Genomic DNA, 26,268 nt, shown 5'->3' with positions numbered 1-26,268 from the left:
CACTGCTCCTTGCTTGGCCCTGGAGCCTGACTGTGACTGACTCCTTGTCTGCACCCACGTGGTCAGGGCGCCAGGGTGTTGTCCACATTCCCCCGGGCCATCTCTCCCTAACTTTAAACGGGTGTGATGATGACCGTGCCTTTCACGTCTTCAACCCCGGCGCTCAGCTGCCCACCCAGCAGTCCACTGGCAGAGCCCTGCCTCCACGGCTGCCCTCACTGCCTCCAGGTCTCCTCCTGCTCGCCTCAGCTCACACAAGGCAGCACCATCCCCCAGAGGCTCGTGTCCAAACGCAGGGGTCACCAGAGAGTCCCCCTTTGCCTCTACTTGTCTGTTTTTCCCCAAACATGGGGACAGCATCTTCCCGCCTCTTCCATCCCACTGCCTGCACATCCCCAAAATCTAAGCAAGTGTCATTTCTCATCCAGTAACACTCGGGGACACCCCGTACCACTCGTAGACCCTCACTGTGCCCTGCGGACCTGCCGCCAGCAGCACGGGCTGCATACATCTGCGCCACTCTCTGTTCTGCTCCCTTCCATGGCTTCCCTGCGGCACATGCCGGCAGGTTTGGCTCCCTCTGACCTGCGCTCTCTTCTCTCTGGTCTTCCTCCCTTTCTTTTTTTTTTTTTTTTTTTTTTTTTTTTTTTTTGACAGGCAGAGTGGACAGTGAGAGAGAGAGACAGAGAGAGAAAGGTCTTCCTTTTGCCGTTGGTTCACCCTCCAATGGCCGCCGCTGCAGCCGGCGCACCGCGCTGATCCTGGCAGGAGCCAGGAGCCAGGTGCTTTTCCTGGTCTCCCATGGGGTGCAGGGCCCAAGCACCTGGGCCATCCTCCACTGCACTCCCTGGCCATAGCAGAGAGCTGGCCTGGAAGAGGGGCAACCGGGACAGAATCCGGCGCCCCAACCGGGACTAGAACCCGGTGTGCCGGCGCCGCAAGGTGGAGGATTAGCCTATTGAGCCACGGCGCCGGCTGGTCTTCCTCCCTTTCTAACCACACCCAGCACCCCGACTCGGAGCCTGGATGGCTCGTCATCCCCGTCCTCTCGCCCATAGTCCAGCGTCGCCTCGCCCAGGCTGCCTCAGATGCCTGGGAGTGAACCAGGGGATGGGAGACCTCTGCCCGTCTCTGCCTTTCAAATAAAGAAATCAGCATTAAAAACATAAGCGGGAAAGAACGATGATCTTGTCTGAGGCGATCATGGGGCAGTGGACTTGCTTTGCAGCCTGGCAGGGAGTGGAAGAGGACGCACTGGCTGTGGCTGGCCGCTGCTGGCGCCCCGCACCGCTGTTCCTGCACACGGTGTGTGTGTTTGCAGCTGGCCCACAGGAAGATGAGAGAGAGGCGGGGGGGGGGGGGGAGAGGAAGAGAGAGAGGGAGAGAGGGAGGGAGAGTCGGATTCTGCCAGGCCAAGACAAGGCCAAGGTGCTGCAGGCAGGGGCAGTGGCATCAGGAACAGTGAGAGGCCGGCGTGACTGCAGCCTGGACCCCCGGGCGGGGCTGTCTGAGTGACCACAGGAGGAGCCGGGCAGGAGGAGAGGCGGCTTTCAGGGCCGTCCCAGACCTCAGCCCAGGTAGCCTCTGAGAGCATAAAGGGCCGGGGGACCTTTGTCTTTCCTGAGTCCCTTCTGGGCCGGGAAGCCACCATCAGCGGGCAGTTGGGCAGTGTCACTTGGGCAGTCGGCCGAGAGCCAGCTGAGCCCACAGCCGCGCTTGCATGCGTCCTCTGGACGCCAAGTGCAGTCGTTTCCATTCCTGACGACAATGAAGGCGCAGAGCACCTGCCACGCACGCCCGCTGTGTCCCACAGGTGAGTTCTGCCAGCACCCTGCTCCTGCTCAGGTTCGCCCGGGCGCTCCTCGCTCAAGGCCACCTCCACCGGGGGCTCGTGCTTGGCCTGGGCCTGAGGCTGGAGCTCATCCGACTGCTGTCCAGGGTCTGGGAAGGCTCCAGGCAAGAAGAAGCGCTGGCCAGGACCCCCGTCTGGGAGGACAGCCTGGAGGTGGTCTCAGCCTTGCTGCTGGTGAGCCTGGGCCCCCTCGGGAGGAGGGCATGGGGGTCTCAGCCTTGCTGCTGGTGAGCCTGGGGGCCTCGGGAGGAGGGCATGGGGGGGGGGGTCTCAGCCTTGCAGCTGGTGAGCCTGGGGGCCTCGGGAGGAGGGCATGGGGGGGGGTCTCAGCCTTGCAGCTGGTGAGTCTGGGGGCCCTGTCTGGGAGAAGGGTGGGGGTGGTCTCAGCCTTGTGGCTGGTAAGCCTGGGTCCCCCCAGGAGGAGGGCATGGGGTGTCTCAGCCTTGCTGCTGGTGAGTCTGGGGGCCCTGTCTGGGAGGAGGGAATGGGGGGGGGATCTCAGCCTTGCTGCTGGTGAGCCTGGGCCCCTCGGGAGGAGGCCATGGGGGGTCTCAGCCTTGCTGCTGGTGAGTCGGTCGTGCAGTCCACAGCACGGATGTCCCCGCTGCCCCACGGGCGTGGACCCAGGCCGGATCACTTCTCGGAACCCAGAGACGGTGGCTCCTCAAGTGCAGCCTGTGGTTCTGGGTGGAGGTTTCATATCTGGAGATTTCGTTGTGAACTTAAGTGTCTCCCGGCAGTATCGCGACGTGCCTGAGGTGTCGGTGGGTTTCCATCTGGGACACGCCTGGCTCCGAGCCGTGACTCCTCAGAACAGCTCTGTGCTTTGGGGAGTGATGTGAAGTGACAGCGGGATCCACGCAGGTGTTGTTTAAAGGTGGTCCTGCTGCCGGCCCGTGGCTGGAGAGGATGCCGGGACACGCCCTGTGTACTTCCGCGGCTGTCTCAGGGACGGGGTGGGGAGGGGAGACGGCAGGGGCTTTTGTCCCTGTCCTCCCAGGAGTCGCCCTCCCGCCCACCCAGGCCTGCTGCCTCGCTTACCTGGTAGCCGCTGCACAGCGTGGGGGTGAGAACGTGGCCACCTTCTCCACCGGAGGGGCGTTCGGAGGCGCTGGCTGCACACCTGCCCCGGACCAAGCTCAGGCTCCGTCTTCCGTGTTTCAAAACTAACCATGGCGGCGTTAAAACCTCCTTTTGATGGACTAAGAGTCACAAGAAACATAGCAGTTGTTCAAACAAGAAAGAAAACATCACAGAAAGATGTGGCGGAACAAGAGACGCCCATCTGAGTTTTCCTGTTTGTTATTTGCACTGCACCCATTTGAGTTTTACTGTTTGTAATTTGTATCCTTGTATCAAAGTCCTTGTATCAAAGACCGCTGGTCTCCCACGTCTCCCTGCTCTGAGTGCAGCCCGTTTGCTCGTTCACATCACAGACACGGGGTCCCCACTCTGTTCCAGGGCTGCCTCTCTCTGCACCACGAGCGGGAGCTCCGCGTGAGCGCTGGGCCCGTGGAGTTCCTGGCCCTGCTCCATAACGGCCCGCAGCAGTCTGTCCAGAGCCTGGGCCCTGTCCAGGTGCACCTGCCTGACGACCTGGCCGGGCACAGCCGGGCTGGCGAGGAAACGCAGAGTCCGTGCTACATTAGCCAGCTTGTGCTGTTCAGGAAGAACCCGCACCCGCGGGCAGGACGCGCTGCCGGGCAGGTACAGCACGGGCGCTTCCCATGGCCTCTTCAAGTTCCCATGATGGGCTCTGCTGGGGAAGAGGTGGGCAGGTGTGCTCCTGCGGGTCAGTTTCAAGGAGGAGCCGCCCGGGACGCGTTGCTGTCTCCACTGCTCTTAGATCAGTTTCTCCGGGAGAATCTTACAGCATGAGGCGTCCCTGGCACCTGGGGAACTGCACCCATCCGTCGTCTCCTGTGGGATGTTACACCCACCATGGGGGAGGGGGTTGGGCGTGTGGGACCGTGACGGTGCCTCGCGCAGAGGAGTTCAGCCTGAGTGACAGTGCCGAGGGGCCCCCAGAACTCTCCTGCCACACTGCGGGAGACACGTCTGGGATGAACCAGCAGTGAGGTCCCTGGTCCCCGGGGGCCGGGCAGCGTCGGGCTGGGGCTGTCAGGGAAGACTGTCCCAGCCGCTGGGTGATTCTGGAGCTCCGTGGGCTCGGGAGGGCAGTGGGAGCGCCGAGGGAGCGCCGAGGGAGCGCCCCAGCCCTTCAGCCCCGCCTCCCACGCCGGCTCGGTGGGCAACAGACGCCCGCCGAGTTAGAAACGTGCTCCTCTCGCGAGGCATCTGCTTTTCTTTTTAAGGAGATAGAAGTGAAATCAGTGCATGAAAACAGTTGCAGCTAATGAGAAAGAAACTGGAATTAAAATGGTGTTTTCAGTCACAGAGGTGTGCAGACGGAGTGAGTGTGCCAGGCGTCTGTGGCTGGGACCTCTCTGAGACCCGGCCAGCAGTTACGCTCGGAACGAAGCAAAGCGTCGCTGAAGGAAGTTTCTTGTTTTGTTTATTGACGGACAGGAAGCTCACGGTCCACAGCATCACTTATAATAACCCCAGTAGAAATACGCTTACTAAATGTCCAACATAAGGATATGGTTCACTGGCCATTTAAATGAACTATAATTCATTTAGAGCCGATTGAAATTACGTCAGAGAGTTTTACTGACTTGGGAAGATTTTAGGCTAAAGTTCCGAAGGCTGAGTTGTGTGCCTGGTATACCCTCAGAGTGTGGGGGAAGCCTGGGAGGCGAGCCCCTGCCCTGGGCTGTCCGGGGAGGGGACTGTGAGTTCCCTGCGCGCTCCTGCACGCCGTTCTCTGCCTTCCCCATCTCTGCAGTGAGCAGGGATTTCATGTCATAGGAGCTTTCCAAGGAAGAAGCTAAAAACACGTTCAAAACTTTAAAAAGTGTTCCCTGCTGGAGCTGCGCCCTGGCCGCCGGCGCCCGTGTGCAGAGCTGTCATGGCAGCAGCAGGGCCACACGGCGGGCTCCTGGCTCTCTCCCGGGGTCAGGTGCCGGCTGGCGTTCGCCTGACGTGGGCTTTCCCCCAAGGTCGGCGGAGCTGTGGGCCTCACCCTGCACACCTGCTCTGGCACAAGACCCATCCGCCGCCACCGGCTGGCGAGCCCCGTGACCGTGGAGTTTGGGGAGGACGACGGCCCGGTGAGGAGCGCCTGCCGCTGTCCCTGCTCCGGGAGGGCCGCGCGGGCAGGATGGTCACACGGCGGCTTTTCCAGGGGCGGATCTTACGTGCCTGTTTCCCTCTTGATCGCAGGGCAGCCGGAGAAGTAAGACGGCGTTCACTTTGCTTCGGGACAGAGTGAATTTGCACCCGTTTGCGGGGCTTTCTGAAGACGCCCAGGAATCTCTGCAGATACACATCGAGTTCTCCACGCCTGCTTCCCGCGCCTTTCCTGTCCTCCTGCTCGTGAGGTGGGCACCGGGGGGCGGCCGCCGGGGGGCGCGGTCGGAGCTGTGTGGTCCTTTAGGAAGCTGTCATTTCAAAGCCATGGCGAGGCCCCGTCTGCAGAGATGACCCGTGCAGGCTGCTGTGCGGAGGACAGCTGCTTTTGCATGGTTCGAGGTTCAGTCCCTGCCAGTCGATTTCGCCAGGACGCGAAGCATCCGCAGTGTTACTGAGATACCGTGCGTGACCGCATTTAGGGGTCACAGTCTCCCTCCCGACGTGGATCTGGGCCGCAAGTCTCTTATTTTTTTACCTGTGAAAGGAGAAAAATCTTCTTTTAGCTTCTTAAAGGAGACAATGAGCTCAGTCCTCTACGATGATGAATTCCTTCTCTTTCCTGGTGATCGTGAATCCTGGTCTATGACCAAGCCACACGCAATGGCCGGAGAAATGACCAGGAGAAGTCACGTGCCGAATGGGAGCCGTGGGTCTGTGGGGCTTGCCGGGGTCTTCCCGCAGAGGTGTGGCCCTGGTCGTCCTCCCCACAAGCTCTCCCCTGCTCCTGCTGGGTCGGGAGGGCCGCAGCCGGAGATGGGTGCCGTGGGCAGGGCTGTCCCCATGCAGGTGCTGCCCGCACTGCGGCTCCTCTCTTGTTCCACCAAATGACCAAACCTCAGAGGCCTGGCAGAGTCTTCTGCTTTAGTTCGGGTTTCAGTCGCACACAGAGGTTCTGGGACGTCTACCTCTGTGGACCGTGAGCTTCCTGTCCGTCAGTGGCAGCCGTGGGCTGCCAGCAGGGCATGGGGGGCCGACCTGCAGAGGCAGCCGTGCCCGTGGCCCCCTGCGCCGCGCCGTCCGCTTCTCCCCAGCACACTGCTGCTTGTGCCCCTGCCTGCTTCCCCTGACATTTAGAGGATTCCTCGGTGAGCGAGGACCACGGTGCTGGGGGAGCGTTTCTGTGCAGGGACAGTGGGACCGTGGACTAGGCCTGTTGGCCGGAGCCTTAGTCCCAGGCCATCTGCTTGCTGGGAGGGCGTGTGGAGCACCTGTGAAGGCTAACGTCCTCTGGAGAGAGAGACAGCCGGCTGCTCGTTGTCTCCTAGGTTCTCCGAGAGACCCACGCCCTCGTCTTTCCTCGTGAAGCAGACCTTCCTCTGGGAGGGGCAAACCGTGCAGATTTACACGCCTGCTGCTGCGTGGAAAGGTCGGTGGGGGCACACCCGTGCTCTCCAGCCCGTGTGTGATGGAAGCCTCGCTGTCGTGTGTGTGTGTGTGTGTGGTGGGGGCACGCCCGTGCTCTCCAGCCCGTGTGTGATGAAAGCCCCACTGTCATGTGTGTGCACTGTCACGTGTGTGCACGGTCATGTGGGGGGGCACGCCCATGCTCTCCAGCCCCGTGTGTGGTGAAAGCCTCACTGTCATGTGTGTGCACGATCATGTGTGTGTGTGTGTGTGTGTGGTGGGCGCACACCTGTGCTCTCCAGCCCCATGTGTGGTGAAAGCCTCACTGTCATGTGTGTGCACGGTCGTGTGTGTGTGTGTGTGTGTGTGTGGTGGGCACACACCTGTGCTCTCCAGCCACATGTGTGGTGAAAGCCTCACTGTCATGTGTGTGCACGGTCATGTGTGTGTGTGTGTGTGTGGTGGGTGCACACCTGTGCTCTCCAGTCCCTGTGTGGTGAAAGCCTCACTGTCATGTGTGTGCACGGTCATGTGTGTGTGCGTGTGTGTTGGGCGCACGCCCGTGCTCTCCAGCCCCGTGTGTGATGAAAGCCCCACTGTCACATGTGTGCTGTCACGTGTGTATGCTGTCACGTGTGTGTGCACGGCAGTGTTTTCTTCACGCACGACCACAACCCCACGTGAGCTCCCTGCCTTGTTCATTTTCCAGCACACGCACTGTTTCCCCGATTCCTTCCCCGCACTGGCGTTTTCTTACTTGGGACATGAACTCAGAAGTCACCTGTGCGTGTGATCTGTCTACACGGCCTTTCTCCCCTGCCACTCACTGCTCCTCTGCACACTGGCGTACACAGCCGGGCTGGCACGGGGGCCCTGTGTGTGTGTTGTGCCGTGTTCACTGGAAGGAGGCGCACTCACGACCCATTCTTGGCCCAGGCGTTGCAGGGCAGACAGGACACGCGTGTGCCGTGTCGGCAGGTTTTCAGGCTCCCCTCCAGCCATGTGGGGAAGTGCCTGTCTCCCTACAGCTTGGCAACAGCTGTGTGCCCACGCGAGTGAGTGACTTTTCAGTCATATGACTAAGAAATGGCAATTTTAATATCCATTTTATATTAAGTTGAATATTCTTTGTATCTTTAGAGGTCATTCTCCACTTATTTTTTTTTTTTTTGATATTTTAAAATTTATTTGACAGGTAGGGTTACAAACAGTGAGAGAGAGAGAGAGAGAGAGAGAGAGAGAGAGAAAGGTCTTCCTTCCGTTGGTTCACTCTCTAGTGGCCGCAACAGCCAGAGCTGCACCAATTCGAAGCCAGGAGCCAGGAGCCAGGAGCCAGGTGTCTCTTCCTGGTCTCCCATGTGGGTGCAGGGCCCAAGCACTTGGGCCATCTTCTATCCCAGGCCACAGCAGAGAGCTGATCCACTTTCTTTTTAAAGACTTACTTATTTATTCTGTTTTGAAAAGCAGAATTGGAGAGAGACCTTCTATCTGCTGGTTCACTCCCCAAATGGCTGCAATGGCCAGGGATGGGCCAGGCCGAAGCCAGGACTCAGGAGTTGTAGCCGGGTCTCCCACACGAGTGCAGGGACCCAGGGATTCGGGCCATGCTCCTCTGCCTCTCCCAGGTGCACAAGCAGGGAGCCGGACTGGAAGTGGAGCAGCCGGGCCTCAAACTGGTGCCCACGTGGGCTGCTGATGTCCTATGTGGCAGCTAATTCACTACGCCACAGTGCCAGGCCCTCCACTTTTTTTTTTCTGCCAACTGCTTATGCATACCAGTTTTTCTGTTGGGTTTTTGCCTTGATTTTTTTAAAGAGCTCTTTATATATTAGGGCACCCTGCCCTTTTGTATACTATCAGTTGCAAGCATCTTCTTATAACTCATCATTTATTTTGTCTTTTAAAAAATTTGATTCACGGCCGGCGCCACAGCTCACTAGGCTAATCCTCCACCTGCAGCACCAGCCCCCCGGGTTCTAGTCCCGGTTGTGGCGCCGGATTCTGTCCCGGTTGCCCCTCTTCCAGGCCAGCTCTCTGCTGTGGCCAGCGAGTGCAGTGGAGGATGGCCCAAGTGCTTGGGCCCTGCACCCCATGGGAGACCAGGAGAAGCACCTGGCTCCTGCCTTCGGATCAGCATGGTGCGCTGGCCACAGTGCACCAGCCGTGGCGGCCGTTGGAGGTTGAACCAACAGCAAAAGGAAGACCTTTCTCTCTGTCTCTCTCTCTCTCACTATCCACTCTGCCTGTCAAAAAAAAAAAAATTGATTCATTTTATTTGAGAGACAGAGCACTGCTAGCCACAGTTTCACTCCCCCAGATGTCCACAGGGCTGGTGATGGGCCAGGCCCCAGCCAGAACCTGAGAACGCAGTCTGGGTTCCCGAATGCATTAAAGGGACCCCACCACTTGCGCAATCCTCTGCTCCTCCCAGGGTGCGCGCTGGCAGGAAGCTAGAATCAGAAGCAGAGCTGGTGGTTGAATCCAGTGGGGCGTGGGCATCCTAACCATCAGGCCGTGGTTTTTAGGGGCTGGCGTTGTGGTGTAGCGGGTAAAGCCACCACCCGCAACGTCAGCATCCCACATGCGCACCAGTACGAGTCCTGGCTGCCCCGCTTGGGGCTTTGGTGCTGTTACCCACGCGGCAGACCCGAGTGGGGCTCCTGGCTGCTGGCTTCGGCCTGGCCAGCCCTGGTCATTGCAGCCATCTGGGGAGTGAACCAGTGGATGGAAGACCGACACCCCCCCCTCCAGCCACCCAACTCTGACTTTCAAATAAATACGTAAATAGTTTTTAAATAGTTTTTTTAAGTAGTAAAGTCCACCAGCCTTTCCTCGTATGACCTGGCGCTTTGAGCCGGGCTTGGAGCCTCGCCTCACCTGCAGGTTGCCCAGGTTCTGCCAGTACCCGCGTAGCTTGTGTTTCCGTCACATTTAGGTCTCTGGCCGGTTGCTGCTTATAGACGTGACACCACGAGAAATGGGCCCCGCCCACAGTGTTGCAGCTGACTGATCTGCAGCGGGCCCAGCGCCACGTACTGACGAATCTTAAATCAGTGGCACACTAAGCGCTTTTGCTTGTAAACATAAAAATTATCCAGAAGTGACAGGCTCAGGCCGCTGGGCCACTGCACTGTCCTGCCCAGGACGGTGCGGACAGGGCCCTGCTGGTGTCGGGCAGGCTGCCTGCTGGGTGGGCAGGCGGGGTGGGTGTGTGGAAAGCATGGGGTTGGGGGTGCCAGATTCTGCCTGCTGGAGAACTTGGACCGTCACCAGCAGGGGGCACTGCTCTCCCACCCAGCACCCTGCCATTCCCCAGTGAAACACAAGTCTATTGATTCCACATTGACGTGGCCCGAGTCCCTGGCCCCGGCCCCGTCCAGCCGCCCGTCCCTGTGGTGGGACTGGGTCTCCTGCAGACTCCAGCGTGTGCCTGTTTTCCTCTCTCTGCAGCGTCCAGGGTGGGCTACTTGTCCTTGTTGGACGCTGACTACAACAGAAGATCCCCAAACAAGTATTTAGCTGAGCTGGTGAACTATACGGTCCGTTTCCAGTGGCTGCAGTGCCTGATGTGGGATAAGGGAGAGTGGAAATCCGGAAGTTTCTCCCCACAACCGGGAACGTCTCCAGAAAAAGTTAGCTGCAGGTACGGGCGCTCTGTCGAGAGAGGAGCCAGCGATTTCCCAACTGCCTGTGTTTCCCAGGTCCTGCAGCCCCCTTCCCGTGACAAGTGGGAGCGATCCCAGGGGGACAGCCCCAGCGCCAGGAGCCCGCCGTGGTTCTCCGGCCACGTGGTGGACATCAGAGGCGAGGATGCCCTGAGCTGAGTGGACAAGAGCCGCCCTCTCGGGGACTGCGGGTCTCAGCCGCCTGTCCGGCTCTGGCTGGGCGCCCCTGGAGCGGCCTTCTGCTGGGATACGGGACGCTCAGGTCCTCTCCTGCGCACCGTGAAGCCAGCATCGGTTTTCTGTTACTTGTTTGGAGTGACAGTAGCAACCCCACTGCAGGCGTGGTGCCTGCAAAGGCCGATCTGTGGGGCCTTCAGGAAGCAGGGCCGTTGACGACAGTCCCAGCGTTTACGTACAAGGCACAGGCAGGAATTCTCCCTCTCTGTTCTTTGTGATAGGAAAAATGTAATGGTACGAAAATTATATCCTTAATTTGTGAATCGTAGGACTCAGTGCTAGTAATGTTGACAACTTAAAATAATTTCACTATCAAAAAACTGTCTAAAAAAGTCAAAAAGAGGAGAAATCTGGCCAGAGCCATGGCTCACTTGGTTAATCCTCCACCTGTGGCGCCAGCACACCGGGTTCTAGTCCCGGTCGGGGTGCTGGTTCTGTCCTGGCTCCTGACTGTAGCTCACTGCCAGTGCAGACCCTGCGGAGCAGCAGTGACGCCTGCGGTCACTGGGCTCCTTCTACCCTCGCGGGAGACTGGATCGAGCTCCTGGCTCTGACCTGGCCAGTGCTGGCCATTTCAGGCCTTGGAAGAGCGAGCGTGCAGAGGGGAACACTCTCTGCGTCAGATAAAGGCTTTTGAAACTGAATGACACGTGGGAACAACCCACGAGATGATGAGGGAGAGACGGTTTCGTTTTTTAGGAAGATAGCGTTTCCAGCAGGGGTCGTGGTGGACGTTGGCAATGCCAGGCTCCAGCTCTTGGCCAGCGTCTGCAAAGCCTGGCAGTGGCCAAGCTCGGCCCGCAGCTGGCTGGGCCTGACCCCGGGGTCTGCGGCTGCAGCTGCCCAGGCGCCTCGCTCGGGGCTGTGTCCCCAGCACGGAGACCTGAAGGTGGCTGGGCCTCAGGAGAGCCACAGGCGGAGGCGTGTGACGCGGGATTCAGATGCGCCGGAGCCGGGCCTGAGTCCCCGAGCACCGTGGCTGGACTTGGTCTCCTTTTAACTGTGCAAGCCGCGTCCATGGCTGTCCTAATCCACGCTTCTCTCCCAGCTACGACCGCCTCGCGCTCTTCTCGGTCCTGAGACGGGAGCTGAACACCAGCCTGGAAGTGAGCCACGTTTCCGAGTTACGGAGGTCAGCTCGTGTTCGAATCCAGACCTCACTCCACTGTTCCTCTGCCCACTCGGGCTGCCCACGCGTGATTCAGGGGTGTTTGGAAGCCGGCACTCCCTTTCCTGCTGCGTGGAAATGGTTGGCTTTACATGGTTTAGACGCCACGTCCAAAGCCCTTCTAAACATGCCCTGCAAGAAGTTTCCGACAAGGAAGTGGGCGTGCTGCTCGGTTACGCTGCCTGGGGCTCGGCGTGAACGTGGTCACTTGGCATCGGGGGCTGAAACCAAGGGTGACAACACCGCGTGGCTCGCCCGTGCTGGCTTCCGCCCTGGCCACAGCCTCCGCGCCTGCCTCCCTCTGCCTGTCTCAGAAGTGCCCCATGTTGGATAATAAACATAAAATCCTCCCTACTTTTCTGGCCGCGGTTTTGCATGGAACGGCCATATGGGAAGTGGGGTCCGTGCCCTTGCGTGGGCGGGGCTCCCCTGTCTCGCCATCAGTGTCGCAGTCACGCAGGAGCTGAGTGTCGGGGGGTCGAGTGTGAGACGTGTCCCTCTCTGACTGTCCGCGTGCCCGGAAACCACAGGAGCCCCCCGGGCAGCCTCTGGACGTCCGCCTCCCTGAGCCGTTCCCTCCATTTCTCTCCTCTCTCCTTGCAGTCGCCCACGGAACCTGATCCCCAGCGCTTGTGTGGTGGTGTTCACGGTCCTTTACGGGCTTTTGGCTGCTAAAAGCCGTGGCGTGGACCATCGTGAGAAGGAGAAAACGGGTTCCATTTTCCTGCAAGAAGAGGTGCCACCCGGCCACCAGCTGTATGCAGTCGTGGTGGACACTGGCTTCCGGGCCCCGGCGAGGTTTTCCTCGAAGGTACAGGAAGCTCCGGGGGACACCTACGGGGGGAGGGGTGAAGATGGGGCAGCAGCCTGTCCGTCACCTAACACCTGTCCCAGCCGCCCATCCTGGTCCTGGGCTGAGGTGGCCTGCACATCTGTAAGAGGGGACAGCAGAGCCCCTCGCCTCCTGCCAGCCCCAGTCCCTTCCCCCCTCCCTGTCCTCTCCCTGAGAAGCTGCCCAGGAGCTGTGTTCTGTCCCCAAGTGGCCCTCGAGTCTGAGAACGGAGCTGTGCCTCCCAGCTTCAGTGAGGCCGTTGCCCACCCCAAGGAGAGCAGGAGGAGGGGCTGGGAGCTTGGGGCGGAGCTGGAGGAGGAAGAGGCAGTGTCCAGCACAGGTGGGCTGGGAGGTGTGCAGAGGCGAGAACAGCTGAGAACGGGCCCATGCCGGGAGCAGCCATGCACCTGCCTGACCCACCCAGAGCCTCTCTGGCAAAGGCAGGTTCCCTCTGCACCTGCAGCTCACTCCCCTCGTCTCCGAGGGGGCTGCGGCTGTTGTGTGGGACCCCAGCACCGGGGAAGAGAAGAGGGGTGTGGGCGTGGAGGTGAGGGTGCCACAGGGTGGTGGAGATAGCCGGGGGCCCACGCACCTGAAGGCGTGTGTGGACTTCTGTGAGCTCTGTTTGCAGCCAGCCCTGCGCACCCTCCCCCGGCCGTTATTCCCTGAACAGTGCCATGTGACACCTGTGTCCACAGCAGTGATGTGGCGTCAGGCATCAGACGTGATCCCCAGATGGTGGAAGTACACCGCAAGGCATACTTGACTTACATGCACATACTGTGGCTTTTTGTATAGGGGCTGAGTGTCCTGGGGTTTCAGTACCCACAGGGGTCCTGGAGCCAGTCCCCAACAGAGACCAAGCCTGAGACATGTCTATACCAAACGTGCATTTGTGAACTCCATAAAGTTCGTGGAAAATGGAATTAAAAAATAAGTTTATTTTAGTGCAAACATTGTTGAAACCTGTGCAGTTTTTTCTTGAAGCTCATTATCCATGAACTTCTTGAAGACCCTTGGCACACTCACGTACAAGTCCACATGGGGGGGGTGTCGTCAGCCCCACACGGCTGCACCTGCCCCAGCACCCTTGGCACACTCACGTACAAGTCCACATGGCGGGGGTGTCGTCAGCCCCACACGGGTGCACCTGCCCCAGCACCCTTGGCACACTCACGTACAAGTCCACATGGGAGGGGTGTCGTCAGCCCCACACGGGTGCACCTGCCCCAGCACACCTGCTGGCTAGTGGCGAAACTTCAGAGGCTTTCTCAGGGCCATCTGCGTTTATGGTCATCCTGGAAATCCCCGTGAAGATAACGCAAGAAGTAAAACAAGAACCTGAGGTTTTCACGGGGGGAAAAAGGTGATTATTTGCACACGATGTGGCTACATAGAAAAAGCGAAATAATCTTCAGCGGAGTAACCAAGCGTTTGAGAAACTTACTGGATCTGCGATGTGAAAAGCGTTATGATCTCATCTGCTCCAAACGGCGCTCGTTCTGCAGCACAGGAAACGGAAAGCAGGTCCTCCTCCTCACCGTCTCACACGGCCGGTGCCGAGAGGCAAGTCAGCAAACACACAGAGCACCATGGAGACCCCGCGCCCGGCGGGCACCACGGCTCGAAATAGAGAACCACGCTGACTCACGGATGGGAACGCAGATTTTCCTTTGCTGTTTCTTCCAAATGAACCCATGACATTAGTAAGAATAGCAAGAATTAAGTTCTGTTAATGTACCCATTTTACAGGTGGGACACTGAGACATGAGTTAGTTCAATTCCGTGAAATTCAAACATGATTCCGGGAGGGTGTTTTGTGGCACTTGGAAACTGGAAAGCTCGTGTGGAAGGGAGCACAAGGATCCAGGAGCGTCAGGGGTCATGCTGCCAGCTCTAAGGAGGAGCGTAGGGCGGGGGCTCCTGGGCAGAGCCGCGGGCTTGTTCTGACGCTCCAGCGGGAAGTGACCTTGCCTTAGGAGTCAGAGATGGGCTGTGGACTTGTGGGATAGATGAGAAGCCAGACGGCCCCGCCTCCCCCACCTTACACGCCAGGGAGGAAGGGGCACGTCACGCCCAAGAACTGAAGCCCAGAAAAGCGGAACTGAGACCCAACAAAGACGCACACGCACGGGAAGGCCTGCAGCCCCGGGAATGTTTCTCTTCTAAATGAAAGACTGACAGACCGGGAGTGTCTGTTAACAGAGACCCCAGGGAGGGGAGGAGTCCCGCCGGCCGGGAGGTGCAGCTGCAGACGTGGGTGCCCCCGCCCACCCCGTGTCTCCTCCCACCCCCCCGCAGCTGTGGGAGGAGGCGGCCAGCCACTGTGTCCTCCTGCCCTTGTGCCTGGCCCCCTGAAGGTCTCTCTGGGGAAGCCAGGCCTGGGGGGAGTTGTGCAGGCTGAGATGGGGGCCCTCGGCCCCATGTGTGACCACCCCATGGCCTGAAAGGTGGCTGTGGGGTCCCCGGGGAGACCCCTGCCCCTGCGTTCCTGTGCCGCCCTGAGCTGTCCCCGTGTCTCTGTCTGCAGGTGTACATTGTTCTGTGTGGAGAGAACGGACTTTCAGAGACCAGAGAGCTACACTGCCCGCGGAGGCCCCTGTTTGAGAGGAATTCCAGACACACTTTTGTCCTGAGGTACCCCGTCCCGCCCTCCACTGGGGAGGGGCCAAGCAGGACTGGGGCGGCTGAACCACAACCTCCCTCCGACCCCCACCCCCCAAAAGAAAAACCAGCGATGAGGCTGATGAGGTGCTGTTGGTGTCTCCCCAGCGCTCCTGCCCAGCTGGGCGCGCTCCGCATGATCCGCCTGTGGCACGACGGCCGGGGGCCTTCCCCGAGCTGGTTTGTCAGTCACGTGATGGTGAAGGAGCTACGCTCCGGTCGGGCCTGGTTCTTCCCCGCCCAGTGCTGGCTGGCTGCGAGCCGGCGTGGCGGCTGCGTGGACCGGGAGCTCGCCTGCCTGCGCCGGGGGCCCGGCTTCTGGAAGGTAGGCCCAGGCGCCCTCCCACGGCACAGCCGGTGCCGGCCTGCATCTCTGCCTGCAGTCCCTGCCCTTCCCTGAAGTCTCCTCCCAGCTGAGCTCCCGGGCACCCTCGTCCTAAGCCACGCCTCCCCAGGACGGCCCTGCCAGCGTGGGTTGTTCAGTGCTGTGGGACTCCCTTCTCCCCTTCCGCTAACTGTGACGTTTCAGTATCATGGTTGCTGGGGGCCTGCGGTGTCCAGGAGTTCCTGTGCCCCGTTTGTGTCCTGACCAACCTGGGCAACCGTCTCTGAACACGGAGGTGCCAGGGCCTTCATGGCTGGAGACGGTGGAACATGACGAAACCTCCCACGGCCTCACAGACCAGCTCGGGAACTTTTCTCTGCAGACTTGTCCATGGATTTGACAGAAAGAGTTAGAGAGAGAGAGAGAGAGAGAGAGAGAGAGATCTTCCATCCACTGCTGTACTCCCAGGTGGCCACAGCAGCCAGGGCTAGGCCAGGCCGAAACCAGGAGCTTTATCCGGGTCTCCCGTGTGGGTGCACTTGGACCCTCTCCTGCTGCCTCCCCAGGTGCATTAGCAGGGAGCTGGATTGCAAGTGCGGTGGCTGGGACACACGCAGGCGACCTTGTGGGATGGCCCCAGTGGAGAAAGTTTGGATTTTTGCATGAGCATAGTTTACCCAGTAGCAATAACAGTGTGCACTTAACATTTCAGAGAAAACCTCATGGGTGTCCTGGAGAGTGGTGGCAGGCCACGTCAGGCCACGTAACAGCTGCTGAGTGCCCGCTGCTGGACAGCCCCGTTGCCTTGGGTTCCTTCTCTGGCACGTGTTGCCGCAGCACGCTGTGCCTTTTGTGCACACTATGTGTTTCTGGGGCTGATTCCTGGACTGGGTCTCAGCAGCACGAGCGCTGTGAAGGCTGACGTCTCCTGACTTGTCCCTGGGGCGTCCCGTCCACCGGGCCTTCCTCCCAGCCCAGCCATTGCCGCCTGCCCTGGGGGGAGGGCCTGGCTCACGACCCAGGTGTGTTCAGGCTGACGTTGCTGAGGTAGTAAGTTGGAAACCAGAGCTTGCTGTCAGTCGTGACGCGTGGAGCCCCCACCTCCAGGAACCGCAGGTTGGATGCAGCTGGTGGACCAGGCAGAGTTGGCACATCCCCTGTTGCTAAGGGATCCCCTGTTGCTAAGGACCAGCAATGGCTCACCCTTCCGCTGTCTCGTAGGAGAACTCTGCACGTGTGAGAAACCGGCACGTGCTACTTTAGCCCCAGGAGTCTCCACACCTGGGGCCCTGGCTCGCCTGTGGGTCCATGCCTCACCAGGGTCCTAGAGAAGGGGAGGGCTGTGGGCTGGCGTGAGGCAGGAAGCCTGAGGGTGGGGCAGGGGCAGCTCGTGCCCACGCCCAGGAGGTGCCCACAGAAGGTGGAACTGGGCCAGAGTCCAGGGTGGAGAGGGTGGGGCTGGAGCGAGGGGCTCTGTGGGGCATCCATCTGCACCCAGTGTCCATGCAGCGTCCAGCAAAGGACCCGGGGTAGATGAGCCATGGGATGAGCCGTGGGATGAGCCGTGGGACGAGTCGTGGGATGAGCCGTGGGACGAGCCGTGGGACGAGCCGTGGGACGAGCCGTGGGACGAGCCGTGGGACGAGCCGTGGGACGAGCCGTGGGATGAGTCGTGGGATGAGTCGTGGGATGAGTCGTGGGACGAGCCGTGGGATGAGCCGTGGGACGAGCCGTGGGATGAGTCGTGGGATGAGCCGTGGGACGAGCCGTGGGATGAGTCGTGGGATGAGCCATGGGATGAGCCGTGGGACGAGCCGTGGGACGAGTCGTGGGATGAGTCATGGGATGAGTCGTGGGACGAGCCGTGGGATGAGCCGTGGGACGAGCCGTGGGATGAGCCATGGGACGAGTCGTGGGACGAGCCGTGGGACGAGTCGTGGGATGAGTCGTGGGACGAGCCGTGGGACGAGCCGTGGGACGAGCCGTGGGACGAGCCGTGGGACGAGCCGTGGGATGAGTCATGGGACGAGCCGTGGGATGAGCCGTGGGATGAGCCGTGGGACGAGTCGTGGGATGAGCCGTGGGACGAGCCGTGGGATGAGCCGTGGGATGAGTCGTGGGACGAGCCGTGGGACGAGCCGTGGGACGAGCCGTGGGATGAGTCGTGGGACGAGCCGTGGGATGAGTCGTGGGATGAGCCGTGGGACGAGTCGTGGGATGAGCCGTGGGATGAGTCGTGGGACGAGCCGTGGGATGAGCCGTGGGATGAGCCGTGGGACGAGCCGTGGGACGAGCCGTGGGATGAGCCGTGGGACGAGTCGTGGGACGAGCCGTGGGACGAGCCGTGGGACGAGCCGTGGGATGAGTCATGGGATGAGTCGTGGGACGAGCCGTGGGACGAGTCGTGGGATGAGCCGTGGGATGAGCCGTGGGATGAGCCGTGGGACGAGTCGTGGGATGAGCCGTGGGATGAGCCGTGGGACGAGTCGTGGGATGAGCCGTGGGACGAGCCGTGGGACGAGCCGTGGGACGAGCCGTGGGACGAGCCGTGGGATGAGTCGTGGGACGAGCCGTGGGACGAGTCGTGGGATGAGCCGTGGGATGAGTCGTGGGACGAGCCGTGGGATGAGCCGTGGGATGAGCCGTGGGACGAGCCGTGGGACGAGCCGTGGGATGAGCCGTGGGACGAGTCGTGGGACGAGCCGTGGGACGAGCCGTGGGACGAGCCGTGGGATGAGTCATGGGATGAGTCGTGGGACGAGTCGTGGGATGAGTCATGGGATGAGTCGTGGGACGAGCCGTGGGACGAGCCGTGGGACGAGCCGTGGGATGAGTCATGGGACGAGCCGTGGGACGAGCCGTGGGATGAGCCATGGGATGAGCCATGGGACGAGTCGTGGGATGAGTCATGGGATGAGTCGTGGGACGAGCCGTGGGACGAGTCGTGGGACGAGCCGTGGGACGAGTCGTGGGATGAGTCGTGGGACGAGCCGTGGGACGAGCCGTGGGACGAGCCGTGGGATGAGCCGTGGGACGAGCCGTGGGACGAGTCGTGGGACGAGCCGTGGGACGAGTCGTGGGACGAGCCGTGGGACGAGCCGTGGGATGAGTCGTGGGACGAGCCGTGGGACGAGCCGTGGGACGAGCCGTGGGATGAGTCGTGGGACGAGCCGTGGGATGAGCCGTGGGATGAGTCATGGGATGAGTCGTGGGACGAGCCGTGGGACGAGTCGTGGGATGAGCCGTGGGATGAGCCGTGGGACGAGTCGTGGGATGAGCCGTGGGATGAGCCATGGGACGAGTCGTGGGATGAGCCATGGGATGAGCCATGGGACGAGTCGTGGGATGAGTCATGGGATGAGTCGTGGGACGAGTCGTGGGATGAGTCATGGGATGAGTCGTGGGACGAGCCGTGGGATGAGCCATGGGATGAGCCATGGGACGAGTCGTGGGATGAGTCATGGGATGAGTCGTGGGACGAGCCGTGGGACGAGCCGTGGGACGAGCCGTGGGATGAGTCATGGGACGAGCCGTGGGACGAGCCGTGGGATGAGCCATGGGATGAGCCATGGGACGAGTCGTGGGATGAGTCATGGGATGAGTCGTGGGACGAGCCGTGGGACGAGTCGTGGGACGAGCCGTGGGACGAGTCGTGGGATGAGTCGTGGGACGAGCCGTGGGACGAGCCGTGGGACGAGCCGTGGGATGAGTCGTGGGACGAGCCGTGGGACGAGCCGTGGGACGAGCCGTGGGATGAGTCGTGGGACGAGCCGTGGGATGAGCCGTGGGATGAGTCATGGGATGAGTCGTGGGACGAGCCGTGGGACGAGTCGTGGGATGAGCCGTGGGATGAGCCGTGGGACGAGTCGTGGGATGAGCCGTGGGATGAGCCGTGGGATGAGCCGTGGGATGAGCCGTGGGATGAGTCGTGGGACGAGCCGTGGGATGAGCCGTGGGATGAGCCGTGGGATGAGTCGTGGGACGAGCCGTGGGACGAGCCGTGGGACGAGCCGTGGGATGAGTCGTGGGACGAGTCATGGGATGAGCCGTGGGACGAGTCGTGGGACGAGCCGTGGGACGAGTCGTGGGATGAGTCGTGGGACGAGCCGTGGGACGAGCCGTGGGACGAGCCGTGGGACGAGCCGTGGGATGAGCCATGGGATGAGCCATGGGACGAGTCGTGGGATGAGTCATGGGATGAGTCGTGGGACGAGCCGTGGGACGAGTCGTGGGACGAGCCGTGGGACGAGCCGTGGGACGAGCCGTGGGACGAGCCGTGGGACGAGCCGTGGGATGAGCCATGGGACGAGTCGTGGGATGAGCCATGGGACGAGTCGTGGGATGAGCCGTGGGACGAGCCGTGGGATGAGTCATGGGATGAGTCGTGGGACGAGCCGTGGGACGAGTCGTGGGACGAGTCGTGGGACGAGCCGTGGGACGAGCCGTGGGACGAGCCGTGGGATGAGTCGTGGGACGAGCCGTGGGACGAGCCGTGGGACGAGTCATGGGATGAGTCGTGGGATGAGCCGTGGGACGAGCCGTGGGATGAATCGTGGCTCTGCCGCTCTCTCTGGAAGGCAGTGGCTGCCAGGGACCTGGCCCTGCTCACCTGCACGCGCGGCATCAGGCTGTGTCCTCTGCACTCTCTGTGGCAGCTTTTCCACGCCAAGTCCACGGAGTACCTGGAGGATTTCCACGTGTGGCTCTCGGTGTACAGCCGGCCCTCTGGCAGCGGCTTCCTGCACACGCCGCGGCTGGCCGTCTCCTTCTGCCTGCTGTGCGTCTATGCCTGCCTCGCTGCCCTGGTCACCACCGGAGCCCACTCGCAGGTCGGGGAGCCGCCTCCTGCCTCAGGCCGGCGCCGGGGTCCCTCTTGACTAAGGAATTAGCAGAACTCACATCCTCAGGATTGATTCCCTGGGGGAGCGGGCTGTGTGCCTCGAGGGCCCCAGGGGACCCTGGCGGAGATGGTGGTGGCAGGCGTGTGCATGGTGTCACACAGCAGTTTCTCCAGAGGTGCTGGACACCAGGGGTTTCGTAAAAGGATGCACCCCAGTTCTTCTATTTTATTTTATTTATTTATTTGGAAAAGTGGCCACCTGGAGGCACACAAGCTCCCAGATTTGGTTCTGACTGCTGCAGTGGCTTCCTGGGGGTGCACTGTGGTCACGTGGGGCTCTGACCACCCGCTGCCTGGCAGCTCCCCGGGGAGGTGGGTGCACTGTGGTCACGTGGGGCTCTGACCGCCCACTGCCGGGCAGCTCCCCGGGGAGGGGGGTGCACTGTGGTCACGTGGGGCTCTGACCGCCCGCTGCTGGGCAGCTCCCCGGGGAGGGGGGTGCACTGTGGTCACGTGGGGCTCTGACCGCCCGCTGCCGGGCAGCTCCCCGGGGAGGTGGGTGCACTGTGGTCACGTGGGGCTCTGACCGCCCGCTGCTGGGCAGCTCCCCGGGGAGGTGGGTGCACTGTGGTCACGTGGGGCTCTGACCACCCACTGCCGGGCAGCTCCCCGGGGAGGTGGGTACCTCCCCGTCAGCTGTGGCCCTGACTGAACCTGCTGTGTGCCCGGTGCAGAGTGGGTGCTCAGTCCCAGGATTTCCTAGCAGCAAGCCACTGGCTCCTGGGAGTTTTCATGCCCGGGACAGAGGGGCTGGGATGCGTGGGGAGACCATGCACTCACCCACCTGGGGCGCCTTTGACATTAGAAATGCCCACCCTGGGGCTGGCTCGTGTGGGCCACCTGATGCCGCGGCTCTGGGTCCTCACAGCTGTTCCCGGCTGCCGGCCCCACCGACCTCACTCTCCGCACCTCCCAGCTGGGTCTCCTGTGCAGCCTGCTGGGCTCCCCTGCAGCACAGCTCCTGTCTCTGCTCTTCAGGCTGAGCGAGGTACAGCACCTGTGCGGGTGGTCCTGTCCCCCGGGGACCCCTCCCCACTAGGAAGCATCATAGCTACCTGTTCCCCACTGCAGGAAGCCACGAGGCCTCCCCAGGCTGGACCAGGCAGCCCCCAGAGAGGTGTGCAGGCGAGGGCGCCCCAGGGTAAGTGCACACTGGAGAGAGGGAGCTCCGTCCCCGGCTGCTGAGCTGATCAGAAGCCAGGCCAGGTGCCATGTCTGGGGCTTAAGTCAGCTTTGTCCCTGTCCATTTCCCTTGCCCCGTTTGAGCCTTGTAAACCCTCATTAGACTCTGTCTTTGTCAGACGGTTAAACCTTTGCTCTGGTTCCTATTGTTTTTTATTACTTTTGTATTTTTTAAATTTTTAAAAAAAGATTCATTTATTTGAAAGTCAGTGTTACAGAGAGAAAGGGAGAGACTGAGAGGTCTTCCACCAGCTGGTTTACTCCCCAGATGGCTGCAACCAGGGCTGAGCCAGGCCAGAGCCAGGAGCCAGCAGCTTCGTCCAGTCTCTCACGTGGGTGCAGGAGCCCCGACACTTGGGCCGTCTTCCCCTGCTTTCCCAGGTGCATTAGCAGGGAGCTGGATCAGAAGTGGAGCAGCCGGGACTCCCACTGGCACCCATGTGAGATGCCAGTGCTGCAGGGGGCAGCTTTATCTGCTACACCACAGCACTGGCCCCGAGTTTATTACTTTTTTTTTTAAAGATTCATTTATTTATTTGAAAGTCAGAATTACACAGAGAGAGGAGAGGCAGAGAGAGAGAGAGAGGTCTTCCATCTGCTGGTTCACTCCCCAATTGGCCGCAACGGCTGGAGCTGTGCCGATCCAAAGCCAGGAGCCAGGAGCTTCTTCCAGGTCTCCCACATGGGTGCAGGGGCCCAAGGACTTGGGCTATCTTCTACTGCCTTCCCAGGCCACAGCAGAGAGATGGATTAGAAGTGGAGCAGCCGGGACTAGAACCAGCGCCCATATGGGATGCCGGTGCTTCAGGCCAGGGCGTTAACCCGCTGCGCCACAGTGCCAGCCCCCCAAGTTTATTACTTTTTAAGAAAATTTTACCTCTCTGGTTGATCGATGCTCTTTTTTGCTTCTCCGAGAGACATCTTTCTCACCTGTGTTTCCCCAGGGCGGCCCCGGGTGGGTGTGGGGTGTCCGAGGCCTCGCGGGCCCAGCACTGTCACCGAGCCCTGCCTGGCCCGTGCTGACCTCAGTTAGGCCCCTCGCAGTGCAGGCTGCCTGGCTCGGCGCCCCACGTCTGACTCGGCTGTTTTCAAACTCAGGCCCTAATTCCTGCAGAAAGACGCTGGATGCCCCGGAGCCAGACCAGGCAAGTGGATAACGCGCGGCGGGTGATTCTGACAAGTGCTGACCGCTGCGGCTCTCTGGTGCTCTCCTGGCTGTGGTCTGCCCGTGGGAGGAAGCGAAGACCTTGCGACCCCACTGTGGGCCTGGCCATCTCCCAGGACACAGGCAGGGGGAGGGGCGGTGGGGAAATCCTGGTCAAGCTCGCGGGAGGCGTCCTGGGTCTGCTCAGCCAGCGCCTCTGCCCCTTGTGAGGAGCAGTGGTGGGAGGGCTGCCCCCAGGCTGGGCCCACTCCAGGGCTCACACCGGCCCGGGGTGAGCGAGGGCCATGTCTGCGGTTGCAGCCCAAATGCCCTGTCCGTTCTGCCGTGGGGTCCGTGTGGCTGGATCCTTTAGGGCTTTCCAGCCTCCTGCACCTGCCAGTGCCCCACGTCTCCTCTTCCTGGGCACGGAGCTCTCGGTGCCCTGCTCAGAGCGCGGGACGGCCCTGTCCCAACGCCACGCTGGAGCCTCAGCAGGACCCAGTCGCCCTGACTGCTGTCCACTGCCCCCAACCCCTGGGGCTGCTGGGTCCCTCCCTCAGAGCTCACTGCAGCTGAGCTTGGCCACGTCCCCACCCACGCCACCCCGTCCCCTCTACAAGCTGCAGGTGGCACTATTGTTGAGGGTGCAGCTGTCCGTGGAGACACTGACCTTGGCCTGACCTTGTCATTCCAGCATCCTGCCTCAGCCGCTCTCTCCGGGCATCACCAGGCCTGGAGGAAGGCAGCAAGCAGCCAGAGCACAGCCTGTCCACACCAGGGGTCAGGGACCTGGGGAGCCTCCCGGAGCGAGCCTGTCCTGGGTGAGAAGAGCCACTGCTGCCCTGCCCGTCCTCCAGGTGATGTCACTGTGGCTCTCGGGGCACAGCCCCTGCCTGCCCGCCCAGCGTGATCTGCGGCCGCGGGCAGAGCCCTGGCCGGTGGAGCCACAGCCCCTTCCTGCCCGCCCAGAGTGGCCTGCAGCTGTGGGCAGAGCCCTGGCCAGTGTGGAGCCACAGCCCCTGCCTGCCCGCCCAGTGTGATCTGCGGCCCTGGCCGGTGGAGCCACAGCCCCTGCCTGCCCACCCAGTGTGATCTGCGGCCCTGGCCGGTGGAGCCGCAGCCCCTGCCTGCCCGCCCAGCGTGATCTGCGGCCGCGGGCAGAGCCCTGGCCGGTGGAGCTGCAGTTGGGCCAAACGTCCTTGAGTCTCATTTGAAGCCAGGCCTGGCCCCGTGTGAAGCAAGGCATCCAGCCAGGCTACAAGTCCTGGTGCTCTCCGGCTTATTCTTTTTTTCTTTTTAAGATTTATTTATTTGAAAGTTAAAGGGAGAGGCACAGAGAGAGGTCTTCCATCCACTGGTTCATTCCTCAGCTGGTCGCAGCGGCCAGGGCTGGGCCAGGCCGGAGCCAGGAGCCAGGAGCTTCCTCCAGGTTTCCCACGTGGGTAGCAGGCGCTCACACACTTGGGCCGTCGTCTGCTGCTTTCCCAGGCCATCAGCAAGGAGCTGGATAGAAGTAGGGCAACAGGGACTTGAACCGGCGCTCACACGGGATGCCGGCACTGAGGCGGGGCCCTGCCCGCTACGCCGCAGCACCGGCGCCTCTCTGGCCTGTTGTTAGCACAGCTTTGATGGGACTGCGAGTGTCCCTGAGGGCCTCCGGTTCCTTTCTGTGTTCTGCACGACAGCTCGGGTTGTGTGGAAGCTGAGCAGAGGGCTGGAAGGGCAGGGCTCCTTCCAGGGAGGCCCAGGAGGCAGCAAGTCCTTGCCACCCCTGTCCAAAGTGGGGTGTGTGGTGCCGGGCCTGGGGTGGGGGTGCATGGCTGCAGGGTCCCACAGCTGCCTTCTCGCAGCTCCGGTCCACACGGGTCCTGGAGCAGGCGTCAGGCACCGGTCGCTGCTGCTCTGTGGGCCGAGCTCAGCAGGTCCATGCACGCAGCTGACAGAGGCTGTGCCTGGGCCCACGCTGCACCCGGGGGTGGGGGAGTCGTTTCTGGGAATGGACACGGGACGTGCTGTCTGGGGAGCCCAGAGGTGCAGGGCGTGCGCTGACAGACGCCAGGCTCCTGGGGGGTTGGGGTAGTGTGGCTCAGCAGGACCCTGCCGTGTCTAACCAGGGCAGGGTGTTCCTTGCTCTGTACTGGCCCAGTTCCAGGGTCTGCTCACAGGGACCTCAGGGGGCTTACCTCTTACCCCCTGCCCAGGCACGGCCACTCCAGCTGAGTGCCAGGCTTGGAGAGACTTGGCATCGAGAGGGAACCAGGAGCCCTGTGGCCCATGGGGACCTGATGCAGCCCGGGCAGACGCTGCTGCTGCAGGCGTGAGGTGGAAGCTGGTCCCTCCCCCTCTACATTGGCGGGAGCAGGGTCCCCAGGGACCTGCAGGCAGAGACCTGTGTGTCCCGCCCCGTGCTCCACTCGGGCCCTCGGCTGCTGGTCTGAGCCCCACCTGCCAGGCCCTCCTTGGTCAGAGTCAGACATGCGCCTCTCAGAAGCCCCCCAGGTCACAGGGGTCACGTGGGGGCCCCATCTGTGGCCGGAGCGTGTGGGCCTGCTCACCGTGCCCTCTCTGCCTACCCTTCTCTAGCTCCCGGCCATGGTCCCGGAGAACTCCTGCTCCCAAGGCCCAGGGCCCTTCTGCTTTGGTCAGGCCGGGCAGCGTGGGCCGTCTGCGGGACGACTTCCCTGGCCTGTGCTCTGGGCACGGCGTTCCTCAGCTACAGGTGAGCCGTGGGCCCGTTTGGCGGGAAGGCTGGCATCTGTGAGGCGATCCCCAGGGAGTACAGACACACGTGGCTGTGGCGGCTTTCTCCTCCCTCCCCGCTGACCACCCGGGGTGGGGTTCAACCACAGCTCTCTTGGCCCTTCCAGCTCTGCGGCCGTGGCCGGCTCAAGATACAGCCCCAGGTGTTAAAGGAGAAGCCACAGGCCCTTACGAGGGAAGGAGAGAGCTTGGCCACCGAGCTCCCGGAGGGCAGGCCCGGGGCCAGGTGTGCTGGCCAGAGCACCCAGCTGCAGTACGGGGTGAGGGTGTGGGCATCACAGCCCTGCATGCGCTGCCTTGGCTCTGGCCCCCTGCAGCTTGGCTGCTCCAGCAGAGCCTGGGGTCACAGCTGTGGCTTTGTAGCCCGCGGGAAAACCTGCGGAGCCGGGGCCCTGTCTTCCCAGCTCTCCCTTCCCCCAGCTGTGCAGTCACTCTGTGCGAATGAGCAAGGGGCTCCCTACTGCTCTGTGCTGGGTGTAGGGAGGGGCAGGGGCAGTGCACCTGCACGGGCTCCACCCATCAGCGTGGCTGCGGCTGCGCCTGCGGCTGCCTCTCCTCCCCTTCACCTCTCTGGCTCTGGGCCATCCTGTGTTGGGCTTTCCTTTCTGTTCCCCGGGGGCAGCTCCAAGGACGTCCAAGTCCTCTGGCCAGGGGAAGAGCCCCCGCTCGCCTGTCACCACGCCCACGCCGGGGCTGACTGCTGTCTCTGCCAGGTTCGAGCCGGCGCAGTGTGTGTGGTGGCTGCACCTGCTGCTTCTCTCCGTGGTCTGCTGTGTCTTCATCACCCAGCCCCTCATGGTGAGAAGCAGCCCCTGTCACCGGGGGACCTGGGAGAGGAGGGGACACGGCGGCTGCTCGTTGGTGACATGCTTTGCTTTGGAGCCTGATGTGAGATGTGGCCTGGCCCATCCGTCCTCATGGCGCTGCCCGGGGGAATGAA

At 61.7% G+C, this 26,268-nt stretch overlaps 1 protein-coding gene across 1 annotated transcript in view; it reads left to right on the top strand.

The window, feature by feature from the left end:
• Positions 1-26,268, top strand: part of PKD1L1 (polycystin 1 like 1, transient receptor potential channel interacting) — a 100,158-nt gene that overhangs the window by 35,299 nt on the left and 38,591 nt on the right. The window contains exons 20-36 of the mRNA XM_070059306.1: positions 1,814-2,026; positions 3,314-3,559; positions 4,915-5,025; positions 5,138-5,295; positions 6,373-6,473; positions 9,902-10,094; positions 11,402-11,485; positions 12,125-12,332; positions 14,884-14,990; positions 15,126-15,342; positions 19,998-20,171; positions 21,111-21,230; positions 21,314-21,383; positions 22,523-22,569; positions 23,089-23,425; positions 25,152-25,287; positions 26,042-26,126. Coding sequence (XP_069915407.1) covers positions 1,814-2,026; positions 3,314-3,559; positions 4,915-5,025; positions 5,138-5,295; positions 6,373-6,473; positions 9,902-10,094; positions 11,402-11,485; positions 12,125-12,332; positions 14,884-14,990; positions 15,126-15,342; positions 19,998-20,171; positions 21,111-21,230; positions 21,314-21,383; positions 22,523-22,569; positions 23,089-23,425; positions 25,152-25,287; positions 26,042-26,126 — 2,607 coding nt within the window. The remainder of the gene's footprint in view (positions 1-1,813; positions 2,027-3,313; positions 3,560-4,914; positions 5,026-5,137; positions 5,296-6,372; positions 6,474-9,901; positions 10,095-11,401; positions 11,486-12,124; positions 12,333-14,883; positions 14,991-15,125; positions 15,343-19,997; positions 20,172-21,110; positions 21,231-21,313; positions 21,384-22,522; positions 22,570-23,088; positions 23,426-25,151; positions 25,288-26,041; positions 26,127-26,268) is intronic.

This window comes from Oryctolagus cuniculus, chromosome 16, assembly GCF_964237555.1.
Source record: "Oryctolagus cuniculus chromosome 16, mOryCun1.1, whole genome shotgun sequence".
Classification (NCBI taxonomy): Eukaryota; Metazoa; Chordata; class Mammalia; order Lagomorpha; family Leporidae; genus Oryctolagus; species Oryctolagus cuniculus.
The sequence above is the reverse complement of the archived record's forward strand: the minus strand, read 5'-3'. Positions and strand labels throughout refer to the sequence as shown.